The following is a 17,151-nucleotide window of genomic DNA, read 5'->3' as shown; positions in this document are numbered from 1 at the left end:
CTTGCTTGCACTATATAATAGTACTAACATGAATTTCTAACAAAGGTACAAAACAAAAAATTTTATAGGAGGGTACAATTAGTCAACTATATTGACCCAGTACTTACTTATCTAGTATTTTATTTTATTGCCCTCAGAAACATAGAAATGTGAAGTGTGTTGACACTGCTATCCCTTTCATGACTTAATTTCTGAAAGGTAATCTGCTTCAATTAATCTTTAGTGCCACTTTAGCATACAGTATATGTGGCCAGTTACACTTTAGCACGCTATCTTACCCTAATTCTAAACCATAGCTCTAACCCTAACCTAACCCATAATGAGGCATGTATACGATGCAAACAAAAAGAAAAACAATACAAACGGATAAAGATTAAATCAATTTTAATGAGGGATATTACACTTTGAAAGGCACTGTAGGAATCTATTTTTAAAATTGAATCGGTCAACCAACGCATTGCTGTTGTGCACGAACAAATCTAGACTACTGAATTGGCCTGGAGGCAGTGTCCAGTTGGATGGGCAGTGCCCCAGCTCCGAAAAGCAATTCCGATCGTCGTGACATTGTGTAGACGTATGGAAAAACGCACATAGTTTGATGCGGCGCAGGAACTGGCAGACATCGGTGTGGGTCTCAAATTTGTCACAGTGGGGCGTGAAGCAGAGTCCCCTACCAAGGAGTGAGCGCTCAGCAGCGGTGAGGGGGAGATTGGGTGGTATAGTGACAACAGTGCGTGGAAGTAGAGTGGTGGGGTGAGTGGGGTCAGGAGGGCGGGAATGGTTGTGTGGAGACAGGATAGTGGTGGGAAGGGTGTAAGGGGTGTGGGAAGGAGGTGAAGGTTCAGGAGGCGGTGGAGTTTTTTTTTTTTGTGTGTAATGGTTTGGGTGAAGAATGGAGGGCAGAGGAAGAAGAGGAGGTAAGCTTGGGGGAAGTTGGTGGTCAAGAGAGTGAAGGAGGGAGTGGGTGGAACAGATGGTGGCACGGATGAGGAGGCGGGAAGTGCGCGCGAGGATGGGCTCGATGAGGGGGGGGGAGGAATAGGGGGTGGCGTGGAACTTCAATAGGAAGCCACGGGGTGTGACGTGATGGTGGAGGCAACGGCTAAGAAAAGAGATGACTACAGTGGCGAATTTTTTTAAAAAGCAGGTTGCAAGCATTGGGTGGGGAAAAAGGCAAGAAAATGGCAAAGAAGGGATTGAAGGTGTTGGAAGGAATGGAGGTCAGGCATGGTGAGAGGGTTTGAGTGTCGGTGCAGGTGTTATAGTTGGCGACAAAACGAGAAAAGTGGAAGTAGAAAGAAGAAAGGGAGAAGGAGGACAAGAAAAAGTGGAAGAGTAACGGACGAATTATGATGATATCCCATCAAGAATAGAGTGGCGTAATCCGAAAGAACAGAAACTGGTATCTCCAAAGGAACTGGTATATCCAGGAATTGGTATCTCCCAGATCATTCAGAAAGCCGGGGTTCATGTGAGCATGTGGTATATAGTCAATTTAAACATGAACAAGCAAGGAAAAAAAAGAAAAAAAACGAAAAAACGAGAGGACGTGGAATAAGTATAGTGTTATTGGACACTCAGGAAAGGAAAGAAAAGAGGATTTAAAGTTTCGATCGGAGATCTTTGTCAGAAATGTAGTAAAAGTCCAAAGGGAAGACGGAGAAAGAAAATAGCCAACGATGCACACGTGGTCACATATTGGAATGACCAGAAGGGAAAGGGTGGAGAAAAAGTTCTTTTCAAAGACAGGAGAGTGCAAGAGAAGGAGGTTTTTTTTGTGTGTGTGTGTGTGTGTGTGTGTGTGTAGTTGGACATAGTATCGTTAAGGTCATAGGAAGAATTTATAGTAAGAATTTGGTAGGAGTGGCTACCTGTTGTGTCTACCTACACATGTGCATAGGAGAATGGTCAGTAGAAAGGTACTGGTAATTTGAAGTATGTGTGTGTGTGCATATATATATATTTGAAGTTAAGCAACAAAAATTCAATAGGTTATAGCAGTACGTACATTTCGTACAAGCTCCATTTATTCATGTAGTGAGAACACTACAGAAAATACAATGAAAATGTACTCCTCAGCTGCATAAAGGAATTTTCTGTAGTGTTCTCACTACATGAATAAATGGAGCTTGTACGAAACGTACGTACTGCTATAACCTATTGAATTTTTGTTGCTTAAGTTCAAATTTTATTCACCAAATCTCTTGATTTTGTTTTTTATCCTACCAAATTCTAGTGCCTCAAACATTTTAAGTACCACATTTAATCTTTTGATTAAATCTATATTATTATTATTATAATATATATATATATATATATATATATATATATATACGTAGTGTGTGTGTGTGTTTTGTTTCTAGTGTGCGCCTGAGGTTGTCTGGAGTAATTATACTTTACTGTGCGCACATGTATGTATAATTGTGTGCATGCTGTGTGTATGGGAGGTATGTGAGGGTCCATTTGCGTGTGCATGTATGTGTGTACATGTGTATTTGTGTGCATACGTGTTTGTGTAAACGATGGGTTGTGTAGGGGATGTAGGTGCGTTTTTTGCACATGTATGCATGTGTGCGTGTAGTTGTGTGATGTATACATGTATGAGTGGGGTTATGAGTGTTAGGTATGTGTGCGTTCATAAGCATGTGTGTGTGTGTCTATGTATGCATGTATGTATATATTGTGTATGTAATATATGAGCTTGTGTATGCGTGTGTGCATGGTGTGTGTTTTTGCCCATGTGTGTGTAATTTTGTGCGTGTCTATGTGCATTATTTGTGTTGGAGGTATATGTGCGTACATGTACTAGTGTGTGTATGTGTACATGGATTACATGAGAGCACCCCACATCGTAGGCATGTAGCCAAAGTAGAAGCTCATGGTATGAAGGGAAATGTCCTTCAGTGGATCCAGGACTTCTTGAGCCACCAGTCACAATGAGTGTGTCAACAGCGTGAAGTCAGAGAGGGGAGAGGTGACAAGTGGCATCCCACAAGGCAGTCTCATCGGCCCAGTACTGTTTCTCATGTATATAAACGATCTGCCTCAGCATGTCCACAGCCACATCAGGTTATTTGCTGACGACACGAAGATCTTCGCAAGGAATGACATTGATGTGACCATGGCAATGCTGCAAGATGACCTGAATCGCCTTCACGAGTGGTTGACGAACTGGCAAATGCAGTTCCACCCTGAGAAGTGTTCCATCTTGAGAGAGGGGAACCCAAAGACAGACAAGAAATACAACACGAGAGACGAGGATGCACAGAGGGAACAGACTGTGGTGGAGCTAGCAGAAAGTGAGGTGGAGGGGCATTTTGGTGTCTTGATCAACAAAGGGCTGACCTTCAGGAACCACATAAACCAAGCAACTGCAAAAGCAAATCGAATCCTTGGAGTCATCCAACGATCATTTGACCTGTTGTCTTTGTCCAGCTGTACAAGTGTCTAGCTCACCCGATTCTTGAATATAGACACCCAGTTTGGTAACTCCGGCATAAGGCAATGTGTTGCAAGTTGGATGTTCAGAGGCGTGCCACCAAACTCATTGCATCCTGGAAAGAAAAGCCATACTTAGAGCACTTGGCTGCACTAAACCTGCCTACTCTCGAACATCACCATCTCGGTGGGGATAAGATCAACAGGTAAAAGTATATGCACAGACTGTATCTGAGCAACCCAAATTCAACTACTTCCAAAACAGAAATACAAGAGGACACGGCCTGAAATTGGAAATATCACACTGCAGGCTCAACATTAGAAGCTGCATTTTCGTACAGCATGCAACCACCACCTGGAACAGTCTGCCAAACAATGTGGTCGCAGCTCCATCGGTCAATGCCTTCAAGAACAGGCTTGACGTACACTGCAGGGAGCTTCCTGCAAAATTTGACCCTGTCTGTTACTATTAGCTACAACTATCGAAATGTTGTACCACACGACAAATTAATTGTACTAGTGGAAAAGGACCTGTGAACAAGCTCCTAGGAGCTTCAACACGGAAACCATCCAGTATCCAGTAGCTCGCGCTCTTAACCACTACGCCCACGGGCATATGGCGTAGTGGTTAAATTCTGTTAATCTTCAAGAGAAGTCACTAATAGTTACTTTTGAAGTTTTCTCTGAACATTCAAATGTCAGTTTACCAAGAAAGAAATAATGAAGCTATGAGAAGTGTTAAAATGGAAGTAAGCAGAGTTTTTGCATTACTCCATAATTCACACGCATATAAAGAAAATTGTATCAACATATTCCAAAGTTTTCCTACGCTCACACGTTTTGTTAATGAAAAGTTTCATAAGGATGTGCAAAGTGTTTTCATCGTATATTTTTTTATGTACATGCATTATGGCACAATGTGTGAGACGGTGCTGTGTCACTGTGGTTTTTCCCCAGCAATTTTAATGCCGAACAAAGTGGAAGCTTTGCCAGATTGTTTTAGCAGCCCTTTAACAGTAGCCTTTGTTGTTGCTCTTAACAAGGAGTCATTAAGAAGGTCAAGCAAAAAATTTTGAATATTCTTATTGTTTTCTGCTCGTTTCAATGCTGTTGCTCTAATGCACCACTGAGGTGGACACACTGCTTGCAACATGATGACATTCTCACCACAAAGATTTGTCCATTGTGCTTTTCTTTTTGGCGACTCTTTTACAAGAATGGCACATTGATGAACAAAGTTTAGTGTATCAGCTACAAAGGTAACCTTAGAATAAACTTCATGGAGGACAAGGTTCAGAGAGTGGTTTCCACAGTGTACAAAATATGTACCTGGGAACAAATTTTTCAATCGCATTTGTACACCTGAAATGTTTCCACTCATGGTACTTGCACCATCAAATGAAAAACAGCATAACTTTGAGTCAAGTGAAATGTTTAGGCGACAAAAAACATCTAGAATAATCTTAGTCAGTGTCTCCAAAGAGCAGTCAGGGGGATTATAAAAACCTAGAAAATCCTCATTGACATTCAGGTCTTCAGAAACGTACTGGACAGTGATTGATACTTGTTCCATGCCAGAGCAATCAGTGGTACCATCACATATAATGCCAATAAACCTGGAATTTTCTACTTTGATTTTGATCTCATGTAAAATGTTATGAGCATATGCCTCTAAAATTTCATTTTGAATTGTATCAGAGAGGAAATTGTCCCTCCGCTTAAACCACTGACTTACTTCTGCACTGCATTCTTCAGCAAATTCCCTTACGAGATTTACAAAGTTTCCCATATCGTGGTCATGCTCTTGTAATGCTAGGCCTTGCTTACCACAAAATCTAACTGCTTTGAAAATAATTTTTAAAGCTTGCTGGGCTACCTCTTCAGAGTCATAGGTACGCCTGTCTTCGACCGAAAAGTGCGGATAGCGTCTATATGGGGACCAGGACGGCTATGTGCAGCAATTTTTGCTGTAATTTTGCCCCAGTTTCTTACACCAGTCAAAAAGGCAGTTTCCTTGGGAGATGGAATCCTGTTAGCCTGAACTCCTTCAAGACAATACCAGCAGATAACAGCATCATACTGAATATCATAATGAAGCCATGGGTTCTCTTTAAACCAATCTGAGCAGCATATACGTTTTTTTTGCATCCTAGGGAAATTCAAATGTTTTACTTGGCACAAATTGTTCAGTTGATGTGCAATATTTCGATGGCACATTGCGATTTACTGGAAGAGCTTTATCAATAATTTGTTCATTGAGTTGCACCTCCACAATATCCAATGGTCCTGAATTCTTTTGATATGACGAAGTAATGAAAAAAATCAGAAACATTCCTCACTTTTGCTTCTCGTGGATTCAACATAGTACACAGCTGAAAATAAAGAAAAATCATCTAACAATTTCATATTTGGAAAGCATAGAAGTAAGAGCGCAGCAACAGTCACTGAAGAGGTCTCAGTTGTGTGACGAAAAATTTCCGGACATGAATATTGAATTAATGAAGAATTTTGCTTAATAGTTTTTAATTATTTTATTAAAGCTTACTCGTTATCAAATACAAAACTTGAATAATATTTCTTTTAAAAACCTTAGAATTCGAAAACAATTAGAAGTAGCGTGGTGCATATTTCCATATATATATTCTTTTAATGTTAAACGAGTAACACTACGTGCAACAATGCGAAGTATATTTTGTAGGTTAAAATATGCTTTATTTCGGAGATATACAAGTTAAGCAAACTCTTCAAGAAGAGTGGTCGCGGTGTGCGCACACGTGCATCCGAGTTAGCGAGTCATGACTAGTCGATCCTACAACTACCTACCGCACGTCATGCGCAAAATATGTATGAGGGTTTTTTAGACAAATAACTTTTTTCTGAAACTTGTAAGATTATGTAGGGGGTGCAAATTTTGATCTTGCACTCCCTGGAAATTCTAGAGCGCGCATGTGCACCCGCTGCACCTCCTGTTCCCGGGCCCTAGTTTGCATAGAAAAAAATAAAAAAGGCGTTTGGTGGGGCAATCGGCATTTTGACACCCCCCCCCCCAAAAAAAATTATGATTCTGAAAAAAGTTCCAAAAATTTCTGGGCGATCTTTCGTTAGAAGAACACGACTGCTAGTTACAAACCACGTGTGTTTATTTACATTTGTGAAGATGATCGAGTTCCGTAAAAGTCTTATTTTTTTACATATAGGATTGGGAGAAAAGGGATCTTTTGAAGTCTGCGTGAAAGCGAAAGAGAGAAAGAGAGCGCGATTGTATGAGGGTAGTTCTTTTGAAGTTGGCGTGAATCGGAAAAATTTATGTGCGTGTATGCGTGTGTGTGAGTGTGTTTGTGAGTTGTGTTTGTGTACAGGCGTGTGTGCAAAATTCTGTCTGTGCTTGTGTGTCGCTGCGTGTGCAAAACGAAAATAAAATTAAAGATTTTAAGTAGGGTAAGTTAAGGTGAAAAAACTGTGCGCTGACGATCCCGGGGGGTGGGGAGGGATTTTCGGAAAATTCACACGATCCGATTTTTCCGTCATAACTTCCGGTAAAATGGATATAGTGAATTTTTTTACGGAATCCCATGCTTTTGGTTATGGAGGATCCGATTCTGGAATTTTTTTTCAAAAATCCAATTACCCCCACCCCCTCTCCCCTCGTGGAAACTTTTTTTTGCGAAATACGTAGAAAATAAGATTACGATTCTGAAAACAACTGGTTTGTAAAATTTCAATCACCCCACCCCCCTTCCTCTCAGTCTACGGCTACATTTTTCACAATCTTTTTTCAAGGCATGCGGAAAAATACGGAGAGATGACTGAAAAAATTAGATCTTGTGAGTTTTCCGAAAGTCCCCTCCCCACCTCCTTCGGTTCGTTTGCGCAAATTTTTGTTTCCATATTCGTTTAATACACCTGTTTTGGCGAAGGTAAAGAACACGCACACCAGGTAGGTAGGGTTAGGGTTACGCCTAAAACGGGTGGTGTGTGCATATTCTTTATCTCCGCCCATTTTTTTTTACAATTATTACACCTTTCTTTGTTTGTTTTGGTGACCGTGAATTTCAAGTAAACATTAACCAAATATACTGATAATTCAGAGGGGTTATATAGAGTGCTTAAACCAGAATTCATGCTTATAAAAAGAAATTACAGCAAATATGCAAGTGTGTATGTGAACGATAAGCTAAAATAAACCGACTTACCGCAAATACTGCAGTTGACGCCACCTTCGTAGTCATCGTATTGTTTGAGAAGATCAATAACACCTTGTAATTCTAAAGTTTTACAACCAGATCCTCTAACATCGTTATGTCGATGATTGTAGGTACTACCATCACCACAAATTCTAAGACGCTTTGATCGAGTTGTGAAACTCAAATGTCCGACAGTCTCCATAGGGTCGGCTAACATGTTGTCGGTGGTAACTATATCACAAAATGTAGAGGTTATTCTAATGTATTCACCAAATCTACAATTGAAGAGATTTCAAATAAATAACTGCAATAAAATCTATATAATGTAGCAACTGTTCTTTTTATCTAAGCAAGCGTGTTTAAGTTTTTTCATTTACTCGACTGTATTTTGTATGGGCTTCATTTGCACACCAAACGTTTCGCTATTTCAATGAATTAACTTTGCCCATGCAACTTACTCCGTCATTTTTTTTTTACTACTTGAATTTAGCAGGTAAACAAACTCCAGCAAGGACAGTCAGTGGTGAATTCGTATATGTATTTATGTACATAAACAGCTAATATTTACCAGATAGTATTCCTTGCAGTAAACGTAGCAGACAGAGAACACAAAAACAAGCATTAGTATGGTATACAAGTGTCCGTGCGTGAATTAATGCATGTCCATTGAATTGACCTCGTTATTATTTCAAGTGTATAGAAATGTTTACGGTGAAATTAATAGTTTTAAGCGATATTCCTTTTACAATCATGTCTTCGTTTCAAATCAACAGTGTTACTAAAAAATAAATGTTTACAGAATCGAATCGGAAGTGGTTGGTAAGGGAGGACGGTTCCTGTAGAATATGTAAGAAAATAAATAAATCGAAATTTATCTTCGTATAATATTCTGCGTCTTCCTTTATATTATTGAGCAGTGCAAATTGTCCGTACAAAGATTATTTAAACTGAATAAGAAAAAAGCCCGAATGTTCATCGTGCGATTCATATGTAACCGGAGCAGCATGTTGAATGTCGAAGTGGATAACCATGCTGTCATTGACAAGGAAACTGAATGCATCCTCCTCCTCTCTAATCCACGTGAGCAAAATAGTTGTAAAACTTAAATAACACAGCCAATAAATAAGTTAGTATTTCGAAACCCCGCGAAAAAGATATCACGTGATATCATTTTCGCGGGAGAATAAGAACTTTTCACTGATTCCATCAGGTAGATAGCTATACTTACGCGCCAAAATTCTTTTTAGTGTTCATAAGTTAAGTCGTTTGTGCGTTAGACGTATTGCGTCAGTATTTCACTGAATTTTTGTACGAAGCAAAAGCTGAAATATAAAAAGTAAACTATTCCCAAGATTTCTACGATATTTTCTCCGGAACGACAATTTTCATTCTCTTCCTTCTTTCTTTAAACCTTGTAATTGGCTGAAATTTAGAAATACTGTAAACATGTTTAAGTAGGACAATGGAAGAAACTACGGCGAAGGTTAAAGCGTGTGAACATCACCCATTTCGACATTTTAGGTTTTTTTTTTTCAAAAATTTCTTATGATTTCTGTTTTCGATATAGGAGAATACGATTTTGCCCCAAATAAACAATTTCGAAATTTTTAATTCTGCAGTCCCAATTAATATTTAACTTTTTTCGATTTAAAAAAAAAATCCTAATAGTAAAATAAAGATTATGAATCTGGGATTTTTTTTTAATTCTAATTTTTCTTCGAGAAACACTCAATGTCCCTTTCCAAACCTCGCCCACCCATCTCCTCCCCGAATTCTTCTGATGTTTCACGCTGAAAGGGATACGTTCGGAGTTTTTAACTTTTTGGAAGTGAGGAAGTGGAGGTTGGGGAATAGGATTTGAGTGTTTCTTAAAATTTTTTTTTTTAATTTCGAAAGAAGTTAAAAACTTTAAAATTGGGGTGAAGAGTGGGGAAATTAAAATTTTGAAAACGGCGCAAAATCGTAATCTATATCGAAAACATAGGAATCCGAAGAAATTCTGAAAAAAAAAAAAAAAAGATAAATAAGGGGGCGGACGCAAATGTTGCCTCTGACATGCTAGAAACAACAGCTAAACGACACCGTTTCTGAAAAAAAACTTCCATTTAAGTCTATATTGAAGATCAGGTTTACGCTCATCACAAACATGAATTACAATATAAAAAACCGGTCGGCAGAGTTCTGATCGAAACACGTACTAAAACTCCTCATAACGTTTTTATTCTTAAGAATTTTCACACTATTTCTTAGATTCTGACTTCTGCATAATGGAATTAATACGATTGTCCAACACATTTTTTTTTCAATATTATCCCACCTAATTCCCAAATTTTTCATTGTTGTTCAATTAAAAAAAAAATCTTTGGTTTTAAAATACGGACAGTCCGATTTTGCTATTTGTTTCTCTTTATAATTTCCAAATTTTTTAAATACTTCGAAATAAAAAATCGTTGAGTGTTTGTGTAAGAGAAAATCATATATTAACAGAAAATTATGTTATTAAAATAAATCACTGCTAACATAAAAATAACGGCAATCTTTCCAAAAAGGAGTGGCTGTGTGGTAAGTAGCTTGCTTACCAACCGTATGGTGCCGGGTTCAGTCCCACAGCGTGACACCTTGGGCAAGTGTCTTCTACTATAGCCTCGGGCCGACCGAAGCCTTGAGTGGATTTGGTAGATGGAAACTGGAAGAAGCCCATCGTATATGCATATGTGTGTATATTTTTGTGTGTCTGTGTTTGTCCCCACCTCAACATCGCTTGACAACCGATGCTGGTTTGGCTACGTCCCCGTAACTTAGCGGTTCGGCCTAAGAGACCGATAGAATAAGTACTAGGCTTACAAAGAATAAGCTCTGGGGCCAATTTGCTCGACTAAAGGCGGTGCTCCAGCATGGCCGCAGTCAAATGACTGAAACAAGTAAAAGAATAAAGAAATATCTTTAAATTGTTGCGAGGAAGACATTTACTAGCAGAGAAAAAATATGTTATGAAAATAAATTGTCTATAACATACGTTAAAATTATTGCGGATAAAATATTAAAGCTAGAAAACTTGCCCACGGAGTGTACAATCCAAATTTCAATTTAATGATCTCGCTAGGAGTCACTTTTATTTCTAAAAGAAAAAAAAAAAAAACAGGGTCTGTTTTGTTTTGTTAGAAATAAAGAGAGAGTGCGTTTTGTGTCATTTTCCAATTTTCCCGGAATAGGAAGTTTTTCATACTTGCAATATGTCAACACTTTCACCCGTCCCCACCCCAAAAACCACCCTTACATTTTTTTTTCTTTTTTCGACAACCCCCCCCCCCCCTTTTCGGCTACGGGGAATACGAATCTGCAAAAAAATTGGCAAAAATCGACATTTCTAAATTACCCCATCCCCATTTCCTTCATTTTTAGCTTTTTTCAGAATTTGTTTGGTTTTTTTTCAAAATATGCGGAAAAATACGGAGATTATGATTCTGAAAAAAATTTCCAAAAATCTTTGTAAAGTTTTTTTTTTTAAGAATTTTTTTTTTCTAAATATGCAGAAAAATACGGACATCATGGTTCGGACAAAAATTTCAAAAACATTTCTGTACTTACGGTTAGGGTTAGTGCTGGGGGAAAAAATGTCAAAATTGATGATGTTGGTGGGGAAAGGAAGGAAAAAGTTTCACAATGCCGATTTTTGGCAATTTTCCGGAACCTCCGTATCCGAAAACGGGGATTTTTGGCAAAAAAAATTACAAAAATAAACAAATTTGTGAGAGAATGGGGCGGAGGGTAACGGGCGGAAGTCTTTCCCAACACGGCAAAGAAGGGTCTCATCGAAAACGGGAAAGAAGGGTTACCTGTAACTTGTTTCTCATCGAAAACCAGAAACACTGGAAGCAGCAATAATTTAAAGGTATTTTAGAGGTAATTTATTTTAATAACATAATTTTCCGTAAGTAAATGTTTTATAAGGGAAAATTTTGGAATTGGAAATATTAAAAGAAAAATTTTTTATTGGATAATCGTATTAATTCCATTTTAAAAGCCAAGAATTAAAAAACAAAAATCGAAAAAAAGTGCAAAGTTTTGGAATTAGTGAGGTTGGTGGAATATTAATTTTTTTTTATTGGATAATCATATTAATTCCATTAGACAGAATCTAAAAAGATTTGTGAAAATTCTTAGAAATAAAAAAAAAGTTATGAGGAGTTTTAGTACGAACTTCGATCAGAACTCCGCCAAAAGGTCATTTCATTTGATGTTGAGCTGTAATTTTGCGTGTGCACACAGCAAGAAATAGCATAATTCGTACTAAGGTTTTACCTTGTTTGTGTGTGTGTTCAGAAGAAGTTATTTTTATATACCTTTCTTAATTCCAACAGAAGAAAAACTTGAACGATACTTTCAGAATATGTACACATAAATATTGTATTAAAATAAGTTATCTCTACAGACCATGTTTGCAATTATCTATGCAATTGATAGCAAAGTGTGTATAAAATGGGTAAAATTTCAGATTAACATCCGCACGATTTTCACTAGGGTGTTACGGTTAGGGTTTTAGGGTCTAGGGTTAGGGAATTCCGTCCCTAGCCCTAACCATAACTCTAACCCTAAACCCTAACTCTAACCCTAAACCCTAACCCTAACCCTAACCATAACCCTAAAACTAACCCTAAAACCCTAGAGAAAATCGTGCGGGTGTTAATCTGAAAATTTACCATTAAATGAAATGAAATTCCGGTTTAGTCACAGATCGATCAAGTTAGTAAAGTTTTAACATTTTTGAGACAACATAGTTTCCATACATTCTAATTAATAAGTGAAAGAAAGAGATAACACCACTCTCTTTGGAAGAGAAATTAATTTTGGCGTTGGCAGAAAAGCAGAAAAAACCAGAAGCAGTCAAATGGAGCGGGAGAACGTTTTTTTTTTATTTGGGCAAAATCCTAATCTCCTGTATCGAAAACCTAGGAATCCGAAGAAATTTGGGGGGAAAAAAGGGGTGGGGCGCAAATGTCAAAAATTAATTTCTGTTCCAAAATGAGTTATCTTTCTTTCACTTTTTCATTAGAATGTAGTATGGAGACATAATGTTATCACAAAAATATTAAAACTTTATTAACTTGATCGATCTGTGACTAAACCTGGATTTAATTTCATTTTACATTTTTTTTCACTATGCACTTAAAACACGCGAGTGAAACATTTTAGGTTTAAAAAAAATTAATAATTTCAGAGGAAAATGTGTGATTTAAGGGAGATCTGGCTATTGTTTCTAGCACATCCTAAGACTCCCCCTCCTCATTTCTTTCTCACTCTCACATCTATTGTTGTTTTACAATATTTTTACTCCCCATAAACACAAAGTAAGACATGCGTACTCCATTGCTCGGATATAAGCAAAGAAAAAAAAAATGGTAATTGAAATTTTTACTCGCATCCCAACCAAGTGAAGCTGTGTATGTGTGTACGAAAAAAACATTTTCTAACAGAAAATTATGCTATCAAAATAAATCACCTTTTACGTAATTCCTATTAAAATCACTCGGAATAAGTCCCAGCAATAATCTTCCCAAGCTCTCCAATATTTTAGAATTATATAAACAGAAACAATGGGGAGAAGAGAGTGGGGCTAAAAAAATCATGAGTTTTCAAATTTTCCTATTTTTTACAGCATAAATGTATTTATAGGGTAAAATATTAAAAAAAAAAACACCAATACATATCTGAGTGAGAAAAAAAAACAAGAAGATGGTCTTGCAGTGTGCTAGAAACAACAGCCAAATCTCCCTTAAATCACACACTTTTTCCTCGCTCCCTTCCAAAAAATTTTGCCTATAAATTTTTTTGTAATCGTAATCCACACCGCTTGAACGGCATTTCTATAAAATTTCATTAAAAAATACCCATTTCCCTGAAAGTTAGAGAAAAATGTCGGGTCGTGTGAATTTTCCGAAGATCCTCTGCCCAACCCTTCGGAAAACTTTTTTTCCAACAAATCTTTACATATATTTAATTTACAGGACTTAGGCGATTACATGGTGAAAGTTTCGTTAAAAAGTATCCATTTTTCTGGAAGTTATGAAGCAACAAAGTCGTCGGGGTGGTATACATCTTCACGAAGGTAAAGGCCGTGTACACCACCCACCTTTAGTGGTTTTTATTAATTCAAAATGTTTTTCGAATTTCTGTTTTCCATATAGGAGAATACGATTTTGTCCAAAAATCACGTTTTCCAAATTTTAATTTCCCCTACCGCCACTCCAATTAGTTTTAAACTTTTTTCGAATTGTTTTCTAATCCACGTAGAATTTCTATGTGGATTAAAAAATATATTCGAAAAAAAGTTTAAAAAAGTTAAAAATTAAGAAATTGGAGCGGGGAGGGGGTAAAGGGAAATTTTGAAAACGTGGTTTTTGGGCAAAATCGTTTTCTCCTATCTCGAAAGTGGGCGCACATGGCGGAGACGTAACCAACCTCCTCCCACTTTATTATTATCATTTTTTACGGAAACCTACGTTTTCGGCTATGGAGATTCCGATTCTGAAAGAAAATTGGCAAAAATCACAACTTCAAAGTCTTTACCCCCACTCCACCATTTCTTCATTTTACAATTCTTTCAGAAATTTTTTTGGCGAAATGCGTAGAAAAATACGGAGATTATGATTCTGAAAAAAAAATGTTTGTAAAATTTCAAAAAAAAAATAAATTCCACCCCACCTCTATTCTCGATTCTACGGCCTTCAAGCAGGCTATCCACATGCTAGAAATAACAGCCAAATCTCACACAAATTCTTTTTGGCACATACATACATATCGAATGCCTTGCATTGTGCATTCTTACACAATTGTGCCACCTCGATTTTGTTTCCTTTTAACTTTCAGAAAAATTGATATTTTTTGATAAAATGTTCGACATATACGCTTCATATGGTGTAGATGCCGATTATATCGGATTTTTTTTTTTTCGGAAAAAGTTTTACCCTGAGGTGGGGAGGAGTTTCGAAAAATTCCCATATCAGCAGGCTTTATTTCTTCGCAAACTTTTCTACATATATACTTCAGATAGTGTAGGTTTTCATCATATAGGAACTTGTTGGGTGGAAAAAAAAAAAAAAAAAAAAAAAACTGCGACAAAATAATGAAAGAAATATGTAATCAATCTACTATCTATACATACACGCATGCTTATAATTATGTTCATTATTGTCTTGATTGTCGTGTTGTTATATTCAGGAACATTTTCACAAAAAATATATAAATCATCATCATCATCATCTAACATCCATGTTCCTTGCTGGTATGGGCTGGACTGTTTGACAGGATCCGATGTGTCCAAGGACTGCGCTGTGCTCCAATGTCTGTGTTTTGTCTCCTATTTATGGCTAGATGCCCTTCTTAACATCGACCACTTTACAACATGGACTGAGTGCTTTCTTTTCATACGACCTGACTATTGAGGTTGCCATGTACATCGCAGAAATACAAGTCCTGTGGGTCAGCATTATACCAGTGGACAAGAGAATGATCTATGAGAAGGAGGTGCGGTAGTGCAGGTTTTTGTAGAGGACCTGTGTCGTAACTAATATCTACTAGGGGAAAAGGGGAAAGATCCCTTTCGGTCATGAATGACCATGAGATTGCACCTAGAAAGTTCCCCTCCAAGGTACAAGTCTGGGCAAATTTGTTTATGGAAGACCGGTCGTCAACTATGCATACCAGCCTACCTTTTCATTGCCACCAATATTATCCAAGGGAAAGGAAAAGACTGATACATTCTTTACAGAGTATGTTCGTATGTGCCAAAAAGAGTTTGTGCGAGATTTGGCTGTTATTTCTAGCATGTGGATAGCCTGCTTGAAAGCCGTAGAATCGAGAGTGGGGGGTGGATTTTTTTTTTTTTTTGAAAAATTGAAATTTTGTAGTTGCGATTTTTGCCAATTTTTTTTTTCAGAACTGGAACTTCCATAGCCGAAAACGCATGTTTCTGTAAAAAAAAAATAAAGTGGGAAGTGGGGTTACGTCTCTGCCATGTTAATATGGGAGCACAGTAGTTACTAATCTAATTTGAATATACACGGAAGTTGAGAGTTTGGACCTGAACACAAATGAAAAAAAACAAAAAAAACTCCAGACGATTAAATATTAATTTGCTATATTATGATCGATATGCTTCCTGTCTCGCCAGTGATGAATCCTCTACTTTGATCGCTCGACCTGCTAGAAATAACACCGAAGTTTTTCTCAAATCCTACCCTAAGCCAGTTTTAGATATTTGGGGATTATGTTTTCTTTTTATTTATTAGTGTAATCCCCAAAGGGACGAACGTAAGGACGGACGAAATACCGCTAAGCATTTTGCTCGGTGTGCTAACGATTCTGCCAGCTCGTCGCCTTAAGCAGTATGAAATATTACTTTCTGTTCCATAATGCGTTTTATTTACTCGTCACAAAATTTCAAACGGTGGACATTAATTTGACTTGTTTACACAAGTTCAACTCTATTTGTCTACATCCGAGTAGACCTATGTCTAAAAGTATTTTGTTATATCTTCCAGGTTTACATCATCTTATGTGTCCGTTTTTAATTACAATACAGTATAAATTAAGGAAGATTTGGGAGCTTTTGCTATTTCGTACCAAGAAGGTAGCCAGTCAGTGTTCTTCTGATAAATAAGAAACGGAAAGTAATGTTACACCGGTTCAACGCATGCGTTATAATCACAGTATAAAAGGCGAACAACTTGAAATTAGGATCAAATGTGTTTTGTGGAGTAAATAATTTTCCATCCAAAGTCGACGATGACTGGAGCTAAACGAGATATCAAGGTAAGTTAGTGCATATACGTATAATTAGTTCCTATAACTAAATAAAAGTAATATGTCAGACAGTGATGGAACTGGAATTTGCAAGTAATAATGAAGACTGACCATTATTCCATAAAATGATGCAAGTCTTGTTTATCTTAAAACGTCAGAACGTTTGAGGAGTATTTTAATGTTAAAAAAAAAAAAAAACGTTTTATGTTTCGAAAATATAAAACAATAATTGGTTCTGTTTAATAGGAATACTTGGTTGAGAAAAGCGTGCTTTCTTTTTCGTGTGAGTTTCAAATTTGAATATTTTCTTTTTATCCGAGAGGAAATCTTTATACATGCTCTTCGCTCGACTTGTTAGAAATATCAACTGAGTTTCTTCACTTCTCTCCTTATCACACTAAAAAACTAAGGACACATTAGAAAATATGGCCCTAGATATGCAAAATGATCGGATGGCCTATGTTAAAACTAGTTTCGTTACAAGTGTACTGAAGCAGAGCTGAACAACCATTCTTTTACCGTTGATTTAATTTGTTCTTACTCTTTCTCTACACTTTAACACTTTGCTTGTTCGATGTACTCCCTTATATTTTATTTAAGCTTAACGTAACTGATCCTATGCGTTCAACCTGGCGATTGGAGCCCCCTACCTTTGCAAAATATCTTTTCGTGAGTTGATGTTATGCGACCATGCAGCTTGCTAAAAATAGTAGTTTAATCTTAAAAT

At 37.2% G+C, this 17,151-nt stretch overlaps 2 protein-coding genes across 9 annotated transcripts in view; one reads left to right on the top strand and one right to left on the bottom strand.

Annotated features, from left to right (window-relative positions):
- The window catches only part of LOC106883847 (uncharacterized), a 38,863-nt gene extending 29,735 nt beyond the window's left edge, over positions 1 to 9,128 (bottom strand). Inside the window, exons 1-2 of the mRNA XM_089356362.1 lie at positions 8,851 to 9,128; positions 7,632 to 7,897 (exon numbers count right to left, since the gene is read on the bottom strand). Coding sequence (XP_089212488.1) covers positions 7,632 to 7,897; positions 8,851 to 8,876 — 292 coding nt within the window. The 5' untranslated portion in view covers positions 8,877 to 9,128. The remainder of the gene's footprint in view (positions 1 to 7,631; positions 7,898 to 8,850) is intronic.
- Positions 9,129 to 16,327: 7,199 nt separating this feature from the next.
- The window catches only part of LOC106883850 (uncharacterized), a 64,486-nt gene continuing 63,662 nt past the window's right edge, over positions 16,328 to 17,151 (top strand). For all 8 annotated transcript variants that reach the window (XR_016242851.1, XR_001411166.3, XM_089356360.1 and 5 more), the window contains exon 1: positions 16,328 to 16,433. Coding sequence is in view for 6 of the 8 variants with exons in the window: in XM_089356360.1 (XP_089212486.1) it covers positions 16,407 to 16,433 (27 nt within the window). In the remaining 2 variants the exon portion in view is untranslated. The remainder of the gene's footprint in view (positions 16,434 to 17,151) is intronic.

This window comes from Octopus bimaculoides, chromosome 8 (genome assembly GCF_046866305.1).
Source record: "Octopus bimaculoides isolate indiv1 chromosome 8, ASM4686630v1, whole genome shotgun sequence".
Taxonomy (NCBI): Eukaryota; Metazoa; Mollusca; class Cephalopoda; order Octopoda; family Octopodidae; genus Octopus; species Octopus bimaculoides.
Note: the sequence above shows the minus strand (reverse complement) of the source record. Positions and strands in the feature narration are given on the sequence as shown.